The 25,397-nt window shown below is 35.7% G+C and overlaps 1 protein-coding gene across 3 annotated transcripts in view; it reads left to right on the top strand.

Annotated features, from left to right (window-relative positions):
* Positions 1 to 24,910, top strand: part of CRACDL (CRACD like) — a 45,714-nt gene extending 20,804 nt beyond the window's left edge. For all 3 annotated transcript variants that reach the window (XM_034431313.3, XM_034431312.2, XM_087895345.1), the window contains 10 exons: positions 117 to 198; positions 1,091 to 1,259; positions 3,918 to 4,053; positions 5,254 to 5,415; positions 6,427 to 6,495; positions 7,773 to 8,000; positions 10,646 to 12,215; positions 19,828 to 20,012; positions 23,081 to 23,228; positions 24,518 to 24,910. In XM_034431313.3, the coding sequence (XP_034287204.2) occupies positions 132 to 198; positions 1,091 to 1,259; positions 3,918 to 4,053; positions 5,254 to 5,415; positions 6,427 to 6,495; positions 7,773 to 8,000; positions 10,646 to 12,215; positions 19,828 to 20,012; positions 23,081 to 23,228; positions 24,518 to 24,657 (2,874 nt within the window). In that variant the 5' untranslated portion in view covers positions 117 to 131 and the 3' untranslated portion in view covers positions 24,658 to 24,910. The remainder of the gene's footprint in view (positions 1 to 116; positions 199 to 1,090; positions 1,260 to 3,917; positions 4,054 to 5,253; positions 5,416 to 6,426; positions 6,496 to 7,772; positions 8,001 to 10,645; positions 12,216 to 19,827; positions 20,013 to 23,080; positions 23,229 to 24,517) is intronic.
* The last annotated feature ends 487 nt before the right edge of the window (positions 24,911 to 25,397 follow it).

Below are 25,397 nucleotides of genomic sequence, written 5' to 3'. Positions count from 1 at the left end.
TGACTAAGGTTCATAGCTGATAAAGTGACTGTGGTCAGGAGTAAGAAGTAGGTATTGTCAATAAAAAAAAACATGCATTCAACTTTCAAATGTTATTTTTTGTGTTTCTATGTTAGAAACTACTACAGTGTATGAATTTTACAAGGACAATGGATATCAAGTTTCAAGAAGCAGAAGGATTTGGGGAAGAAGCTTCAGGTAAATGTCTCATTATAATTATATGTTTGAGAAAATACTGATACTAACAATTCTTTTCGTTCTGCAAAATAGGAACTCTGTTTGTTTTAGGTCAATTATCCAATTTAATCTTAATGCACTGTAGTCAGTTAAAATGTACATAACTAATCAACCCGTCTATTGTATGATTTGTATATGAATGGAAATTGTTCCAAAGGAGAAGCTATGTATTGTTTTATGTTCACATTTGCGAGTAACATTACCTTACTTTTGAAAGATCAAGTGGTATCTTCTGACTTGTTAAGTACTTAGAAACACACATTTCACTTGGCGACCAAATAGTGAAAGTCATATTTAAAAACAAAAATATTTAAACATTGTTTTATTAGCTGGCAGTACAATCCTATGGATAGTCTATTGGAAAAGAATGCCATTGAATTCACTGATATTTTATAGGAAAGTGTAACTACGTTATGTGGAAGAAATATAGCACTTAAGCTCCTTAAAGAAAAATATTTGTATGCTTAATATAGTCTTGTATAATTAAAAAATATGCTCATTCTGAAGCTTACATTTTATTATGAGTGAATTGAGACATTCTCTAAACTTGGAATGGACATTTAGCAATTTCAATTTAGGTTATATTAATTATTCCTGCATGTATATTAAAACCAGAATTATATTTGTAAGTTAGATGATCAATTTTGAAAAAAATTGGTTGATTTTCTTTTAGTATCATTAATTTTTGGTTCCTATTTTAATATTTTTTTTCAATGAAAGCTGCATTCAGTTTTAGGAATAAAAATTGAGGAATTGTCCAAGTTGGAAAACAATCCTCGTATCACTTAGTTTTGTGTCTCTTTGCAAATACTGGCTAAAAGTAATCATTTTTCATTAATGCCTATTCACCTAGGAAAGAAGAAGTCAAAGTTTAAATCTATTAAAAAGTTCTTTGGGAAAAGAAAAAGGAAAGAAACATTAACATCTTCAGGAAGTGGTAATATCAACACATGTCAGTCCGCAATTGATATCTCAGCCACACCATCTAGGCATATAGATTATGATTCTGAAGATGATCTGAAGTAAGTCACATGCTTTCCTTTTCCTTCTTTGCAAAGCAAGTTGTTGTTGTTGTTTGAAAAGCAAGGTTATTTCTATAGGGTTATCCTCCATCAATGGTGGGATCCTCCCGGCTTAACAACCGGTTTGGTGATCATGTGCTTTGCACGCACCCGCACCTAACGCACACTATGCGCGCATGTGCAGTTTGAACAAATCTTCCCTTCTGGGTTTCTTTGGAGGAGTAACACAGCTGATTAGTGCGGCAATTGGCTCTGCGACGTGAAACAGCTGAGGAGATAAAGATAGGAAAATAGCGCGGGCGGGCGGGCCCATCTAATATCGGGGTGAATCTGTTCACTCCCAGCTGATCATAGGAGCTACAGGTTCACCTGAACTGGTCCAAACCGGTAGAATTCCACCACTATCCTCCATGTATACAAATGTTTCATTTGTTGAATATCTAGGATACTCCTCTGAAGTGTTGTAAAGACATAATTAGAAGAATGTTCTGATATCCATTCATACTGGAGAGCAGCAAGCATTGTTAGAAATAGACATTCTTAGTGGTAGTCCCAATGAGAGGGGTGGAAAAACAAACAAACAAACAAATAAAAATTCTGAATACTCTTAATGGTGAAGTACATCAAGCACATACTTCATTCTCCTGCCAGCAACTCCTTTTTACCATCCCAGTACAGGTAATCCTCAATTTATGACCACAATTGAGCCCCAAATGTATGTTGCCAGGTGAGAAATTTTTAACTGAGTTTTGTCCCTTTTTATGACTTTTCTTGCCACAGTTGTTAAGTGAATCATGGCAGTTGTTAAATTAGTAACATGGTAGTTAAGTGAACCTTGCTTCCTCATTGACTTTGCTTGTCAAAAGGTTGCAAAAGATGATCACATGACCCCGGGACACTGCAGCTGTCATAAGTATGAATCAATTACCAAGCATCCGAATGTAAATCACATGACAATGGGGATGCTGCAATGGTCATAATTGTGAAAAATGGTCATAAATCAGTTTTTTTCAGTGCCATTATAACTTTGAACAGTCATTAAGCGGTTGTAAGTTGAGGACTACCTGTATTATGTGGAAGAATACTATCCTCCCAAAATTCTTCCCCTTTTATGTCTAGAATGGAAAGTTTTCGGGTAGTCAGTCTGCTGTTTGATTTCATGACTTCCTAAACATTTATGCTTCTTCAGAGTCAAAACATCCCAAAGATGCTTTTTCAAGACATTCATAGTCAAAACTGAAAAGGTGCTGTGGGGCAGGCTCCATAAACAACTTGCTCCTGATAGTTGTGAACTCCCAGAAAAATGCACTTGAGTTAAATGGACCCTGACGGAATACACACACCTGCTCTAACCTTGACTGTGCCTCTTTAACTCCAAAGCACAATTTCTTGTGCTTTGATTTGTGCGACCATTGTGCTTTGATTTGTGCGACCATCCCAGGAAAATATGGAGTTTCTTTAAGGAAGCACCAAGAGGTGCAAGGGTGTGTATCCATGTCTTACTCCAAAGCACCTTTTCAATTTTGGATCTGAAGTGCAGCATAGCTCTATTGTGTGTATGTGTGCTATGTAGTACTTTCATTACTATTTTAGAATATTTTCGAACTATGTGGTGATTTTCATTTGTAGTAAGCTGTACTGGGAAAAGCAAACTTTATGAAGTTGATAAAATAATTAAATGTTCCAGAATGTTGTCTTATAATGCTAAAAAGGAATGCTGTGCTCAATATTGCCATTAGAAGGTGCTATTGTACAAAATCATAATGGTTTTATCTCCTATTAGTACTACTATTAAAATGACTTCAAAGTCAATGTACAGAAAGGCTACTGTAAAAATTCTGGAAATTTATCCTCATGCAGGATAAAAAGCTATGGAAATGATAGTTCAATAAATACGGAAAGCACTAGATTGAAAAAGGATAATATTACTTTGCTATTTTTACTGAACATATTTGTAGCAGATGTTAGTTCATAGTTCTTATTTACAGTTTCTCTTTTTTGTGTTCATTGCTATAGCATCTTTATTTAATGCAAAAATGTTTAATTTTAAGTCTTAATATTTGGAAGGATAATATAAATTAACATCAATTGTTAAACATCAACAGCACAAATTTGCAAGATTCTGTTATTATAGCCTATTGCAATAAAATTAGTTTTAGCATTTGCATGGAGTTGATTTTTTTGGTCTAATCTACCTACGGTAGTTGCCTGACAAAATATTTGGTGCCTACAACTTCAGCTTGGAACTAACTGGACTAAAGTTGTCTGAAGAATTGCAGACCCCGTTTGGAAATGTGTTATCTAGAATCCCTTTCAATTCTGCGAACATGTTGGGCATCTCTTATGACTGAATTCCACATTATTCATTAACCAATTTATTGGTTAGATCCTTTTAACTAAATTATGGAATTATATACTTTGTTCTACCTAGAGAATCTAGATCTCTAGTGGACCTGGTATTCAAAAATGATGTGTGCATGTAAAATCATGAAGCCCAAAATACCTCAGATACTGTTATAGTACATCTTTCTTCAGCCATTCCTTCCCTCATTACATTCCTACTAAAATTTGCATTGCAAATAGACTTCATTACTTGAAAAGAAAGACCAGGTTTAAATATGTGTTGTTTTATTAGCTTTCCATATTCATTCCATATAGGATGCACAGAACTATCATGGGAAACAGAGCTTTGTCACATGACAGCATTTTCATTTCTGAGACTCCACAAGAATCACCTAGGCCAGTTCGAGTGTTTTCTCAGGAAAATGTTTCTGATCGAATTAGGTCCTTGCAGGTAATACTGTTGAAATAATTAATTTCCATTATTTCCAGATTCTTTCATTTCTAGTATGATTGCAGATTTATGTTTGATTTTGGTATATGCAGTGTGATATTCAACATGTGAAACAGGGGTGAAATGTAAAATTTGTTACTACCAGTTCTGTGGGTGTGGCTTGGTGGTGGTGGGGTAATGTGACTGGGTGGGCATGGCCAACTTTTTTTTTTAACTTTTCAAACCATTTTTTTCTAATGCTTTGAAAAGCCTCTGCTGATCAGGCAACTCAACTGGGATTGTCAGAGACTTTTCAAAGCATTTTTTTTACCACCTCTTCGGCCAAGAGATTGCAGAAAAAAATGCTTTGAAAAGCCTCTGACGATCCCAGCTGAGCCGCGCAATCATCAGAGGCTTTTTTTTTTACTTTTAAAAGCATTTTTTTGTCAGAAGAGGTTGTAGAAAAAATGCTTTTAAAAATTAAAAAAAAAGCCTCTGATGATCATACGGCTCAGCTGGGCATGATGGGGGGGCAGGGATTTTTGCTACCGGTTCTCCGAACCACCCGCCGCCATCGCTACCGGATCGGGTGATCCGGTCCGAACCGGGAGCATTTCACCCCTGATGTGAATCAACAGAAACATCCACAATAGGGTTTCTCTAAATTAATGATGTGGAGAATTTAGTCATCCAAGGAACTTGAATATCAAGGTGATTATATGATGGTTAATCTACACTGAAAGCCAAAAGGTACCTTTTGAAGAGGGCAGTAAGGATGTGCTCATTCTGTGCATAGTTTCGGAACAAATATCCTGTCCTTCTTTATTAGTAATTAGTGTGAAGAAATGTGAACAGAATATACCATAATTGCTTGTTCATTTTCCTGCTACTAAATTCCTTTGACCTATGCCTTGAGCCCCAAGGGCAGGATCAACATTGCTTTGTTTATTATTTACAACATAATTTAATAAAAGTGGGTCACAACAATAAGTAAGCATTGTATAAAATCACACTCTCCTTGTATATAATCAAATAAGGTAAAGGGCAAGAGACTGAATAAAATGACATTATCCACATGCATCTTTCTGCTGGGAACAAAAAGAAACTGTTCTTGTGATTTTGGGAATAGCAGGCGATTACATCATTTTTTCTTTTATGAAAGCAAATCTATTATTTTAGTAGTATAAGAAATGTATTAAAACTCAATATTTGGTATTGTAGGTGAAACTTCAGCAAAACTGGAAGATGGGTCTCTCCTATCCATTTGGAACGCCTTCCAAAAAACAAGAGGATACGGGAATGAGTTCAGAAGACGATGGCTTACCTAGAAGCCCACCAGAAACGTATTTGCTACAAGAAATTCTAAATCCCAATACACCAAAGGTAGGATAAATTGGGAAATGCATTTTATAATTATGGATTGTGTTTATTATCTGAATTCATATTTGTAGTAATAGTAACTCTCAGAAGTTTAATAATAAAGATATTCAAATATTTGTTTACTATAGATAAGAGCCTGTTTTTCTAAGGGAAAGGCGTCATGAAAAATGCATAAGCATAAGAATAACTGTAAGAAATGGAATAGCCTAGATTCATGCCAAATGATAGAGGGAATATTTATTGTAGTAGATTTCTCAGAGATCTATTTGATTCCTTCTGGACTGTGATACTGTTCAGAAACAAAAGCTTCAAAAAAGTTTAAAACTGAAGTAGAAAGAAAATGACAGCTAATCTGAAGACCTTTTCAACTTTCATCTAATTGTGGCACAAACATGCCTAGGCAACATCTTTTTTTCCCCTCTGGGTTTTCTCATAATGTTGCCTTTACTTCATTTCCAGTACATGAGTGAGATAGGCATTACATTTTCTGAACTATACCAAAGTTAAAGTAGCGCTTTCTTCCTTGTTTTGACATATCAAAGCTTTAAGGTGTATAACATCTATTAAGCTTTGCTACCAATTATTTTAGAGAAAAATCAGGAGTCTGCAATGGTTGGGAATAGAAACAATGAACAGGATTGGTTCAAGGCTGGATGGAGAACAGTTCATCAGTTGTGAAAGCCCCTCACTCTGATATTTTCTTTAAGAAAACTGTGTAAATACTAGAAAATATGGTCAGGATTCTTCTAAAAACAATCTCCACTATCATATTTACAGATTAGTCCTAATTTTTAGAGCTTTATAGAAACATTCTTGTTGCCTGTGCGATGTTGGTATAGTATTGTGTTTGTATAGCATAGCATGCTGGCTGGGGAATTCTGAGAGTTGAAGTTCACATAACTTAAAGTTGCCAACTTTGAAAAAATACTGGCATATTAGGGACTATAACTTTTGTTTATATTTCATTTCATATTGTCATCTGTTACTGAAACTTTTTCTCATTCCGCCTCACAGTTTTCAGATTCTCACAAGCATCATAGCGCTTTGAGTTTAATTGGAACAGGCAGTGAAGAAGAAGAACAGGTAATTTAATTGCATCTATACTTAATAGCAATGCTGTAATATCTCATGGGATGCCTGAATTCTTAGAAAGGTTTCAGGGATGGGTTGCGATACTTTTCTTAAGAGCTATTAATGAAGGATATCATTAGCTGCATTACACTTCATTTTTCTTTCAAACACAGCTAAGGAAGAAATGAATTGGAAACAAATGCAGGCATATTTTAATTGCTAGGCTGGGAGTCACCCAAAAGGAAAGTGTGAAGTATTTGAACAATTTCCTCCAGATTGTCTTTAAAAGTTAATTTTGAACAGGTCCAAAGATTATCTCCAAGGTCTTTTGATTAGCCTTTTTATTCTTCTTTAATTGATCAGCCACATTTCCCCCTTAACAGTCAAAATTGCAATTGCTTTGCTGATGAAGGCTATTGGCTATTCTTTTTGAGAGCATTGTTATTCTTTCCCAAAGCTCTCTTTGACAGAATGGTTGCCTCTCTTCAATCAGTGGCACAGGCAACCAGCAGATTGAAGAATGGCTTTAGTAGCCTCTTGAAGGACCCCATTTATTCTCTCTACTATTAGCTCTACTATTAGTAGAGCTAATAGGCATGTGGAAAATAGAAGGGGCAATTGGAACACTACAAATGGACAAGAAAGAAAGTAATACACAAAGAAATTACTAATTTTCTTTCCGAAGTGAACACTTTCTGTGTGTAGATCATGATAAAGAATATTGTAACAATGATCACCATTCTATTTTAATCAACTGTTTCTACTGTCCATTGTTCTAAAATATGAAGTGCAGGTCATTGTTTCTTTTGCCAAACTTGAGATTTGTTGTGATGATAAGCTGCCAAACAAACTCTTTTCAGTTTCCTGAAAGAAGAGGAGGAAGAAGCACAATATCACAAGCAACACAGCTATTAAAAATTTCACAACTATTTTGTTGCTTTGCTGTAGCAAAAATTTAAATGTAACAATATGTGTCAGCAAATTGCAATTTACTTGCTATTCCCCAAGTGTTGATGTGATAGGCGCCTTTTTTTCTGGCTTTTCCTGTTTTTTGTTTTGTCCCCCATAGTTTAAATAAGTAAATAAAATAGGAAAATTAAGTTCTGCTTACAGGAAAAATATAAACAGATATAAACAAACTGTGGATAATTTAAAAGCAGTGTTAATTCTAACGAAGATGAAATAAGTGTATGTAATAATGTTTAGGAATTTCCTGGTTTTATTTTGTTTTCTTTTAAAATTCTTATAGATTTGCTTTGATGCTGTTCCCCTTCCCCCTTTGTCTTTAGGTCACAAAAAGTCCTTCAAGATCCTGTTCTACAGAAAGTCAGCTGTTCTCCCATCAGCCAAAAGCTACAATTATAACTGAACAAACATTTGATAGCAGCTGTTTGCCTGCTGCTGATTTTGATATTCTTCCGGAATTATATTCTTGCTTGGATAATTCTGCTGCTAAGCACAAGCTTTCAATAAAACCACGGAACCAGAGATCTAGTAAAATAAGAAGACTACCTTTGGTAATTGATGAGAACTGGAGGGAGGGAGGGAGAGAGAGAAGGAGAGGAAAGCATTTGAAAGAGGAAATATTTGTGGATGGAGATTTCCTTTTCTCTACAGGCTCTCCCTATGATGTAACAATAGGAAAAAAAGCCTACTCAATGAGCAACAAGGCTGTGCCAAGTATTTAAAAGGGACACTTTGCTAAGCATGTTAAAGTCAGTAATGTTCCCTTCCTCAAAAACACAAAAATAATCACATGCTTCAGAATACTTAGGAACTACTTCAGAGAATGTCCTCAACTAACTGTGCATATGTATGGGGGTAGTTCACCTATTCTGATGTACTGGGTAGTTCCAGTGAAAGTATGGTCTAATCAAACGTTGATTAGACCATAATGGCCTAAATCTTTTCCCCTTTTAAATGTAAATTTTAATTTGTTTTTAAATTATTGGGTATTTTAAATTTGTCTCAGCCAAATTATTTAATTTGTTTTTATTTTATTTTAAATTTTTGTATTTATGTGTTTTATTCTGTGGCTGTTCACCGCCCTGAGTCCTTCAGGAGTAGGGCGGTATATAAATCTAATAAAACAAAAACAAACAAACAAAACAAACATGTGCCAACAGCTGGGAAGGGTAGCCTTTGAAGCAGCCCCACAAATATTTTGAAGGATTGGATGCTTTGACACTTCAAGGGGGGATTCTCTGTGCTGATGCATTTTGTGAAAAATGCCTTTCTAATGCTTTGCACAGTCCTGTTGTATAAGTACACCATGATATATAGGTAGTCCTCAACTTACAACCTTTCATTTAGTGATTGTTCAATGGTTACAATGGTACTGAAAAAAATGGTACTGAAAAAAGTTACATGACTGTTTTTCACACTTACCACCATTGCAGTATCCCCATGATCACATAATCAAAATTCAGATATTTGGCAACAGGCTCATATTTATGACAATTACAATGTCTCATGGTCATGTGGTCAACTTTTGCGACCTTCTGAAAAAGTCAGTGGAAAAGCCAGAGTCATTTAACAATGTGTTACTAACTTAACAACTGCAATGATTTACAGTTTAACATGTGTGGTAAGGAAGGTTGTAAAATAGGGCAAAATTCACAACCGTTTCGCTTAGCAATATGTATTTTGGGCTCAGTTGTGGTTGTAAGTTGAGAACTACCTGTATTACTAGAGATGTGAGCTTTTTTTGTCATTTGATCATTAAGTGAGTGAAAGGAAACACTTGAATAGATCTAAAGTTATTTGTACTCTTAGGATCCTAAAAAGTTGCTTTATACAAATTCAGATCTCCTGTTCCTGTAAATGTAATATTGTTGTTACAAGCTTGGTTCACACCTCATGCTAAGCTACAGCTTGAATAAACTACTGTAGTTGGGTGTACACAATATGCTTATAATAGTGCAAGACTATTTCACAATTATTTACCCAGAAAATGAAAATGTATACGGTAGGTAGAGACAAGAATTATAAGGACATGTTGAGAAGTAACATTGAATTCTTATTTACGTGAAGACAAAAAGGTGTATCATGGTATTCTATTTAGCCTTCCACTGCAGTTCATTAATCCATATGTGTTTTCCTAGCATCATGCAGCAATTGCAGAGGGCAGCTGTATGATCATAGGAAAGGCATGAACGCTTCAAGAAATTGCAGACAAGTAAAAAATAAAGTTACCCACAGTTGTAGGCTAAAATTACGCAGTTTTTAAAAAAGCACTATGAAAAATGAAGAAACTATGAAATAATCAGTTCCTAAGCATATGGAAGTAGCTTCTGAAGCAGCTACTTAAGCTTGGATAAACATGTGGCTGTCAGTTCTTGGTGCTCTCTGAGCTTGCTTGTTTGCTTATAGATATTTCATCAACCACCTAGGTAGTGCTAGAACACCCACTATCATTGATAATGTTATCTAGTTAAGTAATGAAACATATGCAAGCAAACAACTAAGCTCAGAGATCAACAAAGATTTCACAATTAAACCATGAGCTATAAATATTCTCTTCGGTTGAAAGATACAGCTATTTTAAAGGTCCAGAGGTGTTTCATAGATGTACTTTCAAATCTCCCGTTTTACACAAGCTCAGTATTTAGTTGTTAAAGATAGAAAGAGAATAAGAGACTAACAGTATTTCTCTTCCATTTATTGTATAATGATTTCTAATTAGTAATGAAAAAAATGGACATATAACTTTTTAAAAGATAATTGATGGAGGATTGCCTCCTGGAAGGTAGAATGGCTTTTCTGAATTATAACGATTTCCAAATGATGACTGTCTTAATCTTTGCAATCAGAACAACAAAATTTGTAGACCTTAATGATTACTGAATTTATGAGCACCCAAAGCCATGGTTCATCTGAACAGTGAAACCCAATGGGAACTGGTTAGCGGAAAATGTAATTGAAATCATAGGGAAATGATTTTACTTATGTGCCTTGCAAATTTCATCACATGCACCACTCACAATTCTTCCTCTTGAAAATATTTCATACTGTTGAAGTGAATCAAATCACAAAATTCCACAATTTAGGTTGCCATAAGTTTTTATTGTCAATGATACTTCCACCTTAGGAGTAACTAATTTTTTTTTAAAAAGTACTGCTGTGATATAGAAAAAAGCTGCAAACTTTTTTTTTCTTGCAGAAGAAATTATCTGAGTCTCAGAATGACATGACCTGCACCCTTGAGGAAGATGAAAGTGTTGAAAAAGAAGAGCTGGTTGAAGAGTCCTACAAAGGTGTGACTTCCAGCCCACAAGAACTGATTGACAATGCAGCTTTGTCCAATATGGTTTTCTCCGAGTTTCAGCCTTTGAGTCACCCAGATGAAAAGACTTACATGTCACGCTCCACTTCGCTGATGGACTCATATTGCTGTGAGAGCTCTTCAGAGGGTGGTGAATCTATCCAGGGATTAATACACCCTGTAAGGCAATCTTCAACTTCTGACCCCAAAGAAAATATTGTTCCACAACATGACAAAGAGCACCGTGAAACTTTAGAGATGTCCCCTAAGAATTTAAGTAATGTGCCTTTAAGTATTTTAAACCAAGAAAATAAACAGATTTCTGGTATTCCATCCAAAAGTGACACGAGAACTGCTAAAAATATCCCTGCCAAAAATTACATGACTGCAGAATCAGATGCATCAGAGAAAAAATCATTGAAAGATGCTAAGGAAACTTTTGAAAGTGTTTCTAACAAGGAAGCTACAAAGAGAACATCTTTATTGGCCAATCCCATCATTTCTTTATCCACAAATCCTTCCCAGCTTCCAAATTTACTCCACTCAGAGAACAGTAGTATTTCTCAGGCTTCATGCAGAAACTCTTCACTGGAAGAGAGAACTTCTTTGACTCAAGGCAAAATGAAAGCAACTCAAGAGAAACTGGAATCTAATGATGAAGACCATCTCCCAGCTGTATCTGATAGTATATTGGGAGGGAAAGCAGAGAAAGAAACCAATGACCTTTGTGGCTTGAGAAAGTTTTCAGTGTCATCAGCGCGGTGGAGATCAAGATCTAACAGCCTGAACACGAAGGATGCTTCAAAGCACGAGAAGCCTCTTGCCATGCAGGTAAATTTCTCCACAAATGGTGAAAAGACAAAGAAGGATATTGAGATGAACTCTTCAAAAGAGAAAAAAAGGTGCTTTAATAAACAGAAATCCTCATTAGAGTCAGAATCTGATATTCCTGGTCGAGCATTAGATTCAAAGACTTTTGCCTCACAGCCTTTGGGTTCAAAACCAGTATTGAGCAGCTCTTTTGGTAATCTTCTGCAGCTGTCAAGTCCAAGCCATTCAAGCTCTGAGAGCCAAAATCCCTTCCAAGTCAAACTGAGGTCCACATCGTTATCACTGAAATACAGAGACATTGGACAGGAATCAAAGGAGCGGAAAGGAGAGAATGCTGAACTTAATTTAGTAAAAGAAGAGGTGAATTTATCTTCTCTGAAAGTTGAAAAAGGAGAAACCAGGAAGACAATGGATGGAAATGTTACTGATTTGTCCAATGAAAGCTTCAAAACTAAATTAAAATCCTCTGAGCAGGGAAACACAAAACCTCCACTGCCGAGAAAACCTGCTTTACAACACTCCAGTATTACTAGCCTTAACACAAGCACAGAAAAGCAGGAAAAAATAACCAAATATCCAGAATTTAAAACAGAAAGCAGAAATGTGGAAAAGAAACAGAATCCCTCCGAAGTGCCTGGTAAGACTTTGGCATATTTATATATATATGTGTGTGTATGTGTGTGTGTCACTTACTCAGCAAGCCATGGTTTAGTGCGATAGATGAAGTCAGAGTCACTAGATTTTAGTTAAATGATATTAAAGATACAAAAGTCTCCCTTACTTTTTCCCTTAGATGAAAATCCATTCTGAAAACATGAGGAAATTCTGAACATTTACATCAGATTTTCAAGATTTTTTTAAAAAAAACTATATTAAAATCTGCTTTCCAGTATCATGAAAGTTTTGGTATGATTTCTTTTCTTCTTGCTTTACCCCATCCTTGGGATTCTGCAGAATCTTTTCTGAGGATACTGATTTTAAGTAAATTAAATTATTGAAAGTGCTGTTTTTCAGTAAGATATACTGTATCTCTTCATCACTTTGCAAATTTTTAACTGTAGGTACTTCCTTATTTGGAAAATTCCTAGGAGGAATTATTTTTTTATGTGTTCCATTAAGATTTAACTGAAATTTGGAAAGCAAGTGGATAAAGCATCAAAATTATGAAGGGACAAATTTAAATATATACCGAGAGTGCACACCTAGCTGCACATCTCACCAAATGTTATAACCAAAGTGTTATATAGTACTCCATTATTTCTATTTGATCCTTCCTATTTGAGAATGTGACTAATATTCTAGACAGTTCAACACATTAATTGTTTAGAATTAACCATGACTTATAGTTGTAACTAGTTAGGAGGGAAACAAACCAACACTCATATTCTCAAACAACTGGAATTAAAATACAGAGGGAATTGGCTAAGTTTGTTAGCCAAGCCTGCTAATAGTAGGAACTACCTGGAAGCAAATATATATCAGTATGTATCAAACAAAAATATATTGGCTGTTACCAGATATGTTCATGGGTTATACTCAAGGACACTTCTGATAAAGTGTACAGAAGTGCTTTAGGTATGTATGTCTTGGTGATATATCTAGTTACCTCAATTAAAAATATTCTATTCCAGTAGAAATATTATAATAATAGGTACATGGGGTTTTTTGGGAGGGGGAGCAATAAGCAACATCACAATGATTTTTAATCGTATCTGGAGAAATTTAAGATAAAAAATGAGGAGTAAAATGTCTTTAGCCATGTGAAATAAAAAGAAGGAAAATGTTTTGAAATTGAGTCTTGGCCATCAAAATTACTTGCAGTTGCAGGATGATGAGAATAAGTAGAAAAAAAAGCAAGGGACATTGTACATTCACTGGCTGAATAACAAAGCTGCATTTTGGGAAGATGTCAGTGTGAGAAGTAGTAAAAAAAAGTATTGAAAGGGTACATGACACTGGGTTGATTGATTGGAATAAGCTATGTCTGGTGGCATTGATAAGATTAATTAGTCAAACTTCTTGTCCCTGGAATATATTTATCAACATCAAGGTATGTGATGTGCTTAATCTGTGCTAAAAGCACAGATTAAATTAAATTTTATGGTTCCCTTTAGCTCAGAAAAGCATTTAAATCCTTTTTTAGGAATCAGATTAGTAGAGTAGGTCTCTTTAACAATATTTGCTGATCATCTCCTTACTCTGCCTAACTATTGAACCTATCTCTGGCTACACCGTTTCTAAATAAAAAAAGTTCTCAGATCTTTAACCTGTGATCCAATAAAGCTTTAGATGGAATGATCTCTACTTAGACATGGAGAGTGAGTGAGTGAGTGAGTGAGTGAGTGGGAAACAGATTTTGTGTGATCAAACTGATCACAACTCTTGGTGACCACATAGATGAAATTTCTTCAAGATGATCTGTCTCCAGCCTTTAACCTTCAGATCTTCCAATGGGGTAACATCACTACTATAGTTGAGTCTATCCGTATTGCTGCTGGTTGAACTCTTCTTGTTCCACCTTTTTCAGATTCTAGACTACTCAAGAGTTAGTCCTTCACATAACCTGTCCAAAGTATACTGATTTGATTATTTGTCCCTCAAGCAAAAACTCTGCATTGGTTTATTCTTTTTTTTCCCTTTAATTTATATGCAGCCCTTCTCCTGAGACTCAGGGCGGCTTACAATGCGTTAAGCAATAGCCTTCATACTTTTTTATATTTATACAAAGTCAACTTATTGCCCCCACAATCTGGGTCCTCATTTTACCTACCTTTGAAAGGATGGAAGGCTGGGTCAACCTTGAGCCTAGTGAGATTTGAACTTACAGTAATTGCAAGCAGCAGATGTTAATAACAGTGCATTAGTTCACTGTACTATTAGGCTCTTATTCTTATTCTCTCTCCCTCCCTCCCCTCTCTCCCTCTTACACACACACAATCTCTCTTCTAAACTTCCTCATATCATTTTCAACAAGGTTGCTTAGGCATTTTGCTAGAGGGACAGAAACCAGCTAGTTGGGATCCAGAAATGACTTAAGGAGTGGGTGGGCTTGTATTTTGGAAGTAGACATCTCTATCATACAAATTTAAAAATACTTCTTCCACCTTCTTTTGATTTTTGTACAGTCAGTTAATATCTATCCATTTGTATTCTTTAAAACGTCAATTCAAAGTTGGAATCCTCTTCGGAGTTGAAAGACCTTTTACAACACTTTCTTTGTGTTTCTGTATTTGTTCCCATTATTAATGACTTTACAGATGTTGTAATATTGCTTCTTGTCTCTTCTGTTGAAATTCCTCGCTAAGATCCTTTCTGACATCTTTGTCTGGAATTTATGAGATCCTCAAAAAAAATTGAAATTAAAAAAAACACAAAGAAACAAAGCAGTGTATGTAAGAGTAAGGATGGCTTGCAAAAATTGATACTAAACAGAGATACTAAATTTGATTTGGCTTGGTATTTCTCCTTTTCAGTCCCTTTTGTAATACTCCTTACCCCAAAATTGAATAATATAATCAAGATGAACTATGTATGTATATTTCAGTGAAACAGTGTTTATTTATAACGTTGCTTAAGACTCATTTGTGTGAAATTCAGAAAGTTTAGATACCACAGATTATAGCTTTACTGTAATGTTTACTCTGAAAGTTTAAAATAAGCAAGTTTCAGAAAGCCATTAATGTGATGTATATGAAAGTATTTGGTTGTGTTATGAGAGACCATTGCATCCAAATATATTTAATTTATTGTTTAACAGACAGAAATAGAAATTTGAATCTTACTTATGGAACATTTCAAAATGCTTGCCTAGTCAAGAAGTTCTTCCTAATATTTAATCTAAAGGTTTTTAGATTATAATTATAATTTAAATGATAGATTTGGGTCCTATCTAACTGATGGCTTTCACCTGCAGTAGCTATTTTCAGGCATTATTAATGTGGACAGTTAATTTATTTAGGGAGTTGTTACACAATCTTTTAATATTGCAGCATGATTTCCTAAGCACTTTCCTCATTAAAAGCAAAACAAGAACATATAACAACAGAAAGATGTATATACAAGTAGTCCTCGACTTACAACCACAATTGAACAACCAAATTTCTGTTGCTAAGTGAGACAGTTGTTAAGTGAGTTTTGCCCCAATTTATGACCTTTCTAACCACAATTGTTAAATGAATCACTGCAGTTGTTAAGTTAGTAAGATGGTTGTTAAATGAATCTGGATTCCCCATTGACTTTGCTAGTCAGAAGGTTGCAAAAGGTGAAGACATGACCCCGGGACACTGCAACCGTTATAAATATGAGTCACTTGCCAAGTGTCTGAATTTTGATCATGTGATGGATGCTGCAATGGTTTTAAGTGTGAAAAAGGTCATAAGACACTTTTTTCAGTGCCGTTGTAACTTTGAATGGTCACTAAACAAATGTTTGTAAGTCGAGGACTACCTGTATATGTATGACAGAGAAAGAAATACATAAAACATCTTACAATAAGACAGTTGTTTTATTTAATACCTATCCAAGAAAGGTAACATTATGCCAGTATTCTCCATTTTTGTCAGGATGCCTTTAAGGTTAGTGGTTTTGAGCTCATTAGACTGACAGATTAAAGAAAAGCAAGAATTGTTCAAGTGACCTGTATTATTACCCTAAGAAACCAAAATAAGCAGATAATAAGCTTATCCCGAGGGTAGTCATTGCCAGCTGTGATATCTGCTGCCATTTTCTCTCAGAATTTGAATGTTATAAACAATCTTAGGTTCAAAATACAAATGGTGAGAAATGAAGGTGAAGCTGATTTTAAAAGCAAAGAGGAGAGAGATCAACTCATCCATGTTCCTGGGTTTTTAAAAATCAAATGCTATTTCTTGGGGAGAGATGTAAATGTACTTCCACCATGTGTGGTCTTAGCCTCAGTGCCAATGCAATGCAATGCATTACAACAGGAGTGTAAAACCCGCATCATCACATTGTCGTCATATGACATATCGTGACTTTTCCCCCCTTCGCTAAAATGGGGGTGGGCGTGGCCAGCACGTGATGCATCTGGGCCACGGGCCATGAGTTTGACACCCCTGTATTACAATTTGGAAGAATGAGAATGCTGTTTAGATGCAGGGAAGCTGACTTTCTATGTTATCTTGCTTGAATAGGCCAGAGGCCCATCTAATCTACTGTTTTGCCAAGTGTCAGGGCAGTAATCAAATGCCCAGGCAATTGATTCTTTGGATTCAGAGACAGTGAGCAGACCAGTGAGTGGTAGATTTTAAGCTTTATTATTAATTTTTTTAAAAAAACAAATTTTAAAGCATAATATAAAAAGCAGACACACCAAGCAAAATGATTTCCAAATCTCTTGCAAACTGTCAGAAGCTCCTTAATAATGGCAGCAGGGATACTCCAAGGATGATCAGTTTCCATAGAATCCAACGCTAGGCTCTGTGCAGAAACTCCCAGCATAAAGGTTAGTTAGTATTAGAGTTTTTATTAAAACCTGGCACCGTGATTTCATGGACCTATTTCTATGGTCACAAGCCTGTAGCACCTGACCTTGACCAGGTAGAACATGATGGAAACCTAAAGTCTGAGACATTCACAGATAAAAAAAAGCTTTGCAGTTGTGTGAAGACTCCCCCCTCCCCCTCGGCCGCAGCAAGCAAGAGTGAAAAACAAGCAGGTTAGCTCAGAATGAGTTCCAGCCTTTTCTTAATATGAAGGAGAGATCAAAACAAGTAACTAAACTGGAAATACAATGATCTTCTACATTGGCACCAAATGTACTCCCTTCCATAATGGTTAGTCAGATGTTCTTGAACAGCAGAAATGCTAAGTACTGCTCAACCAATTCAGTCCTTTATTATTTTTCTTTATGAAATTTGTTTCTAAGGTCATTTAGTCTTAACTGATGAGTAAGTGATGGTGATGGTGATGATGATGATGATGATGATGATGATGATGATGATGTTATCCATTCAATTGTATCTGACTTTTGGTGATTCTATGGGCCAGGTTTCTCCATGTCTTCCGGTCTTGTACTACTTGATAAGTACATAATTATCAAAAACAGTAGATCAGATCACAAGTTACACATTGGTGATGAATAGTCACAGATAGGTAGCTTCTTCTCCTCTTTCTCCCAGATATCATTAGCTTCTTACTCCATGAATTGTGCAGTATTTCAGCCTCCAAAGTGCTTCAGAGTTCATGGGAGGCAAAATGTAACACCTGCCTGCAATATTCTGGACTAGATATACTTTTCCCACAATAGAGCAGCTGTTCTCAACAACTTTCCAAAGTAGAATTTGCAAGCAAAGACTACATTTATTTATAATTTGTGTGTTTAGTTTATGTGTTTAATCTGACAGTTTAATACTTAATTTTTAATAAAAGTAAACATTGGGATGTACACAATGCTGAAATTACAATAGTATTTAAGTTATAATAGATAATTGACTGGCATTCTGAAACTAAACCAATAGTTCTTTATTGTAAACATATCAAAAGAACGAGAGCTGCTTTTGTTGAATAGTGAATCTCTGAGGGTTAAATGAAAGTTATAGATCTAATATGACTGGTAGCTTCTTGCCCAACTGAGAAGAAAATAATGAAGAAGTACTAATTTTTTTTCATTCTGATCTTGGAATGGAAAGTTTGTATGGAAGGCAGTTGGTTTTTTTCCCTCAATCCCATCATGTGTAGATATAGTTGATTGATTTGTGGTTTTATGATAAGCTGTGTGACTTTCCCTAACAAAGCACAAATTCCATAGTAGGCAAACACAGATATTCTACAGATATTTCAAAAACAAGGTTGCAGTTCTTGCTCAGTTGGCATAACAATGGTTGTTTGTTTTAGAAAAGTTTATTGGGTTTGTATTGATAAAGATTCCAAAGCTAAGAAAACAGTATTTTATTATATACCTCTCATTTCTACTTTGAAAGGCACTGTTTTCCTTGATATTTAAGAAGAACATTAGAGGGAGAATGGATTCTGAAATAGTTTGACTCCTAACAATGCAAGTCCTATAGTACAGTATGTACCCAGTTGATTCATTCATATACATGCAGCTACCCAGAAATGTTTTGGAGTCAGGCTATTCCTAAATCTAATAAATATATCAATAAAAGCTTAAGATGTTTTTGTGTATTGAAAATCTGATGCAAACACACTCATTTTTATTCTGGGCTCAATAAATGTTTATAGTAAATTGGTTGCGTGGGTAGTTTGTTGAAGACAAATCTAAAAGTACATAAAATACTAATACTGTGTACAAAATTGCCATTCTCCTCCTTCAACCATGTAGTCTGTGACTGACTCAAAAACATACAGCATGTTGCAAGGTGCTCAGAATATGTAATTTCAGGGTTCTGGGATAATGGCATAACAGAACAGCCCTTACTCTGTAGATCACAGATCAAGATTTCCTGAGCTCTTATCTATTTATGGAAATTATCTCAAGTCCCATCCAGTTGCTTTAATTCTAGTTTCTACTATCAGTGGGAATTATCTCCTTTACTATAGTCTGGGTTAAGAATTTATCAAAATCTCAATAACTGACCTGAAAGGAAGTCCAGATCATAGGTGCAACTATACATTATGACATTTTCTGGAAGGGGGCAAGTGCTATGAACTTCAGAAGTTATGGCTTCTTTTACTTCTTTTGGCTCTGAATAACTGTAGCTGTAGAAGAAAGCAACTATTTTTTTGACTATATCTGCAGTGACTATTTGGTGTGACATTATCAACATCATCATAGTCATCTCAATGTATATGGCTGCACATCTCAATTCATGACTCCGGGCAACTAACAATAATTAAAGTGATATAAAAATAAAAATAAACATGTAATTTGCAACCATGGTGTAAACAAATTAACCCATAACAAATTAATATGACTAGAGCATGGGTTCAGCCATGCCTTCAGATCCTCAGACATTGTGACAGAACCATATCTTTAGGAACATGTGAAAGGCCAACAGAGTCTGGGCACTCTAATCTTGACAGGGGGTGGGGATATGTGAAATGATACATATACATCAGCTCTGGATTTCTTAGGTTGGCATCTCCACTTATAGAGCAATTTATTTGATGTATGTGGAAGTTTCTCCTTAGAAGTATCTGCTAGCCATTCCTAAGGTTTACAAGACAAAGGTTTTCTCTCTCTCTTTTTTTACTTTGAGCCTGGGAAGATGATTCTAAAGCAGAAGGAGAACCCTTTACAATAATCTTCCTAAATCTTCTGTCAACAGAAACAATTGTGTCTTCTCCTGTGACTGCTACAGACTATGGAAGAACATCTGATATGCCAGCTTGGATTAGCATAGCAAAGCAAAAGCAAAGGATTGTTGAACAAGACCTTAGCAAAGAAGAGAAGCCAGAAGGACAGGATAAAGCAGATGCAGAAAAACAAATAAAAGAGAAGGAAACAACGGAGGTATGTAATTTACCACTGATTAATTGATGTGCGTCATTTCAATGGCACAACTTTTAGTTTTGTTGATCAGTCCTCTAAGCCTTGATATACCCTTGAATCAAATCAGTTAAACCTGTTCTGCTTCTGAGAATTCAGCCAGTAATGACAGATGTCTTATCATCTCTTCATGAAGCTGTGGTTATTTATTTATTACATTATGGGAAAATTATGGGGAAATGGTGTGTCAATTTATATTCCTTACAGCTTGATCAGGTTGGTTAGGAATTTGAATTCCCTTATAAGCCAAACTCTTTATTATTAATGGTTTAATATAAACCATTCCTTTCCTAGCATTCACATAGATATATGCAGTATATCTCAGGTACGTGCAGGAAAACAAACCTTTATGACATCATACAAAGCTTGTTGATGCTGTGAGAATCCTTCTTTTTATGGCCTGCCACTTTCAATTCCAGCTGAATTTTATTCCAACCTATCCCAAACCTTGAATTTTCCAAATGTGGCTGCCTTAATGTGATAAGGGATAGGTCAGCCTGTTTTTCAGCTGAGACATTTTTAAATACGTTTCCCCTTCTTCTGTATCTGTACAGCTTTGTGAATATTAAAATGACCTTCAAATATATTGATCTATTTTCTGTCCTCTCTTTTGGGATCAACCCAACCATGACTTTATAGTTTTTCCCATTGCTCTCAATCCATTTGCTTTTTCTTCAAATATCTTTGAAGAATATGAAGTATATTTTTACTCCCTCAAATGCTGTTTTGCATCTATAATTTACAATTAATTCTAAGCGGGAACCTCTTTTAGTGTGTGTATAAGCGTGTGTATATAAGTATGAGTGTATTTCATTTACACATAAACTATGCAAAAACTTAAAATAGGTTGAGAACATTGTACTCCCAAACTCTAAATAAATCATTAAGTACACAAAGTTTACATACTATATTTGAAATGAACAATTTGTCTCCTTTGCCACAAATTATACTCCCATGACTATTAAACATGTAGTTCAGGACCACAATTTTTCCATCCTAGCATGAATAGTACAACTTTTTAAAAGCATCACTTTTCTATGCTTGTTTGGTGTATATAATTTATGTGGCTGCCCATCTCACCAAGCAACTCTGGCTGGCTAACACCAACAGAAATGCAAAAAAATGACAAAATTTTACATTACATCAATATACAAGGCACCAAGGTCCAAAATAAGTTTTCTTCTCAGTAACAGTAACAGACAACAAGAAGTTAGCCAACAGGTTTACCTAGGCTTAGACTAACTTTATTGTCACTTTAAATGTACACTAATCGGCCATATATTAAAATGAAATTTCATTGCATACAGGTCTCAAAGGATCACCACCTCGAATATACACTACATAGACGTGAGAAAAATATAAATAAACAAACAATTAAATAAAAATTATGCATATGCCCACATATATTATATGATACAGAGAAAAATACAGTCTAGTTCAGATGTATAAATGTGCATGGCGAGAAAAACCTAACAACCAATCTTCAAGGTTTGAGGGAAAAGCCAGATCTTTTACACTCTATGGAAAACTAAAAGCTGAGAGCTCTCCAGAACTTTGTAAGGAGAAGGGATATTGTTCCACAGGACAGATGCTACAAAAGACAAGACAGATGTCCTGAGTTCTGACAGGACTACTTAATAGAAAGACCCAAAGCATCCTACCATGACAGATCTGATGAGGTGAAATGAAACAATTGGGAGAAAGCAGTCCCACAAATAAAATCCCAGCAAGATTTTATAGGAGACAGCCAGCATCTTGAAGTTCATCAAGAGCCAGTGCAGTTCACAGACTCCTGGTAATATATGAGCATATCATGAGATGCCCAAAACTTATCTTTGCTGGCAAAGTAGTTGCATCTTTCAAATGCTCTTCAATGGCAGTCCCATGTATAGAACAGGATGTCAGGCCCCAAGAACCAAGTTGATTACGCAGTGATTCTTCCAAGCAATTTTTTTTTATACCTATAGAGAGAACCTTGCTGAAACTGAAGTAAACTACTCCCTACATGAAACATATACTCTGGGAACTATTAGGGAGGGGCTGTCTTTACCCTCATTCTCTCACACAAATTATCTGAACTGAATTGCCTCTTATTCTTTCTCAATGTGCTCCCTCTGTCCTAGGAATCCCAACTACATTCCATCACACATTATAGATGACGAAGGCATGATCTAGAAATTGGCACACCAAGTACATTTCTGAAAAGGCCTCTGGGCCATGGCTGCCATGTGTTTCTCAAGCAGGGCCCGTGAGTCCAAGAAAACCCCCAATTATGTACCAACACTGTCTGGAAGAGTGTAATCTCATTTAAAGTTAGATAGAAAATATTGGGGGCAAGGACTCAGCCAGTTGGGCTTACTAAAATTGACCCAAACAGTCTCCAAACACTGAAAAATATCTTAACAGAGTCATTTAGGTACTTGGATAACTGGATATTACCAGTGTCATCACCTATGCTATTGGATGACCTTACCCAGTGATTTCATGTAGATGTTTAATATGGATGGGAGAAAAGTAGAGCCTGAAGCATTCCACCCAGCAAGGATGTAGAACTAAACCTACTGAAACCAACTGGCTTTGGCCCTGGAGAAAGGAGAAGAACCACTATAACAGTACATTTCCCACTCCCAATCCTCAGAGGTGTACTGTGGATGGTATCAAAAGCTACTGAGAGAACAAGGACGGCTGCAGTGGATGTGTAACTCCCATCCCAGGCCCACTGGGACTGAAAAGGCTCCAAATAATAAATTTGGAAAGGAGTAAGCAACTCCTTTTAATTGCTCGAGCAGGGTTATAATAGCTGAGATCTTTGTTCACGGATTAAATTTCAATTATCAATTTATTATAATAAATTCCATAGTCCATTATGTGTGAAGAGTGCAGCAACTGTAATATGTAACAGGATAATTTCAAAGATGAGCAGGAGATCTACTTCTGCTGTTAACCTATGTGTTGTTTTAACTCCACTCATATTCTCTTTCCAAATTAATTATTTAAAACTTTACTAATTGTCTCTTTGTACTTTTATTTAGGAAGTAGGAAGGCAACATTCAGATTTGCCTCAGAACACAGTGTCATCTTCCCCATTCACAGCTTCTGCTGGAGAAACAAAGAAAGAGACGAAGTTAGAAATGCAAGACTCTTCACTAAGAAATAGCTTGTCATCCCATCAGAACCCTGGTATGAAAAAAAATTGTCAAAATACTGAATTACTATTTTCCACAGTATGTAGGGTTCCCACATTGTACTAAGCCATAATAGATTTTGGCTTTGGCTTGGCATGCAGTATCAATTTGACCAATTGTGGATAATTAAGAAAATTGTGGTTAAACAAAACATGCCTTAACATAATATGTAGACCCATTCACTATTACTATGGTACTTTTCACTTGCTATTTATAGGAATATTATTTTGTGCCTAAGTTACAGGCCATTAAGACATTGTTCATATATAGTTTCAAACACATAATCAAGAGTATAAAGATGCTTTCTGTAAATGTATATGCAGTTATATATGGAATCTTGTCAAATCCAGATGAACTGAAGATCCAGTGTTCACTTGCCGAAGGGGTAGAAGAATCTAGGTTTTGTTTCTGTGGCCTATGTAGAAGATTCTATTTATACAGATCTATTTTCTTTATTATGTTTAGAAAACATTAATTCCCTAAAAAGACTGCATGGGATGGGATGAACCTGACATTTATTTCTAGAATACTTTTGTAGACAATATAAAAATTGTATTCATAGTTTATTTTCACAGACAAAATTCTTATCCAGCCTTGCCTAGTAGAATCTCAAGAGGGTTAGCAGCAGGGGTGGGTTCTACTTACTTTTACTACCGGTTTGCATCGTGCCCATGCACGCTTGCTTGCTTCACTCGTGCACACGCGCACTCTTCTGCACATCCGCAGAAGCTTCTACGCATGCACAGATCACTTATGATGACATCCGGGTCAGTGGGTGGAGCCTCCCGCCAGTTTTACTACTGGTTCTATAGAACTGGTCCGAACCGGGGGCAACCCACCACTGGCTAGCAGATACTGCTGAACATTGAGTTTCTAGAAAAAGGATTCTGAGGCTATGATCTGTAGATCTCCGATAGCTCACAAGATCTTTCAGATAATCTGCTACATCTCCCTACATTCATTGGCCAGAGTGAGTTTGTTCCCTCAGCTTCTGCTTTTCCTGTATCATCAACCATCAGCCGGCCATCTTTTTGGAGATTTTAGTACTCAGATTTCTATTTAAGAACTTTTGTGACCCATACATCTGTGACAAAAGCTACAATATAGCATGAAGTACAAAAAAAACGATGTTCAATAAATGCTAGGAATTAATATTTTGGTAGAAATATTAAAGGGGTGTTGTTTAAATGGATGTTCCACATATTTTCCAGATATTTATTTTCAGATATTAATTGCAGGTTTGAGAAATACCGTAACAGAAACTTTTTTCCCCTCCATATGCAGCTCAGCCATCATTGCCAATTGAAAAAGGAGATGTAAAGCCACTTAAGAAGGTTGGTCATTCTCCAGATCAACCCTCATGGATGGAACTTGCCAAAAAGAAATCTCAAGCATGGAGTGACAGGCCACAGAGGATAAAGTAGATAAATAATTTTGTACTGTTTTATGCATCCACATCAGCACTCATCAGTGGATCAAAAGTTTTAGTAAAGCAAAAATGATGATTTTTCAAGCTAAACCGATTGAACTGATGAGGATAATAAACCTATGGTGCACCAAAGAGGCCACAATGCAAGAGTTTCAGAAAAGTCATCACATTTGTACAGTACTATAGGACAATTCTTGAAAATGTCTGCAAGCAATTTAGCTTTGGCAAGAATTTATTGAGATGAAAAATATTGCTTACTGTGTTCCTTTTCATTTTTTCACCCATAAAATGTTATGCCATGAATATTGTTAGAAGATTAACTAAAGTTAGGTAACTGCTCCTTTAATAGAGTGAGAATAATTGTCCAATCAAAATGTCTTTGCTGAGATATACAATTACAGCAGACTAGAACAAGAATATCTTTTCAGATATACGGGAAAACATTTTAATGCAATCAATCGAATGAATGATAATGAAAGAAACAGGTTTTAATAATTGTTTCTTAAGATGGAGTTGGAAATTAGCTAAGATACCTATGGTTTAGATCCCTACCTTTCCCAATAGATGAAAACTTATATGTTTATTATAACTCTAGCCCATCATTTGAACCAGCAATATTAGATGATTATTATCCTGTTTCCAATTTTCTCTATTTAGGGCAGGTTCTTAAGAAGGTGGTGGATCCTATGGGAAACCCTAGAAGAAATGGCTTATCTGACTCTTTTTTTTAGTTGG

This window comes from Pantherophis guttatus, chromosome 5, assembly GCF_059756535.1.
Source record: "Pantherophis guttatus breed Tessera chromosome 5, ASM5975653v1, whole genome shotgun sequence".
In the NCBI taxonomy this organism is placed as follows: Eukaryota; Metazoa; Chordata; class Lepidosauria; order Squamata; family Colubridae; genus Pantherophis; species Pantherophis guttatus.
Note: the sequence above shows the minus strand (reverse complement) of the source record. Positions and strands in the feature narration are given on the sequence as shown.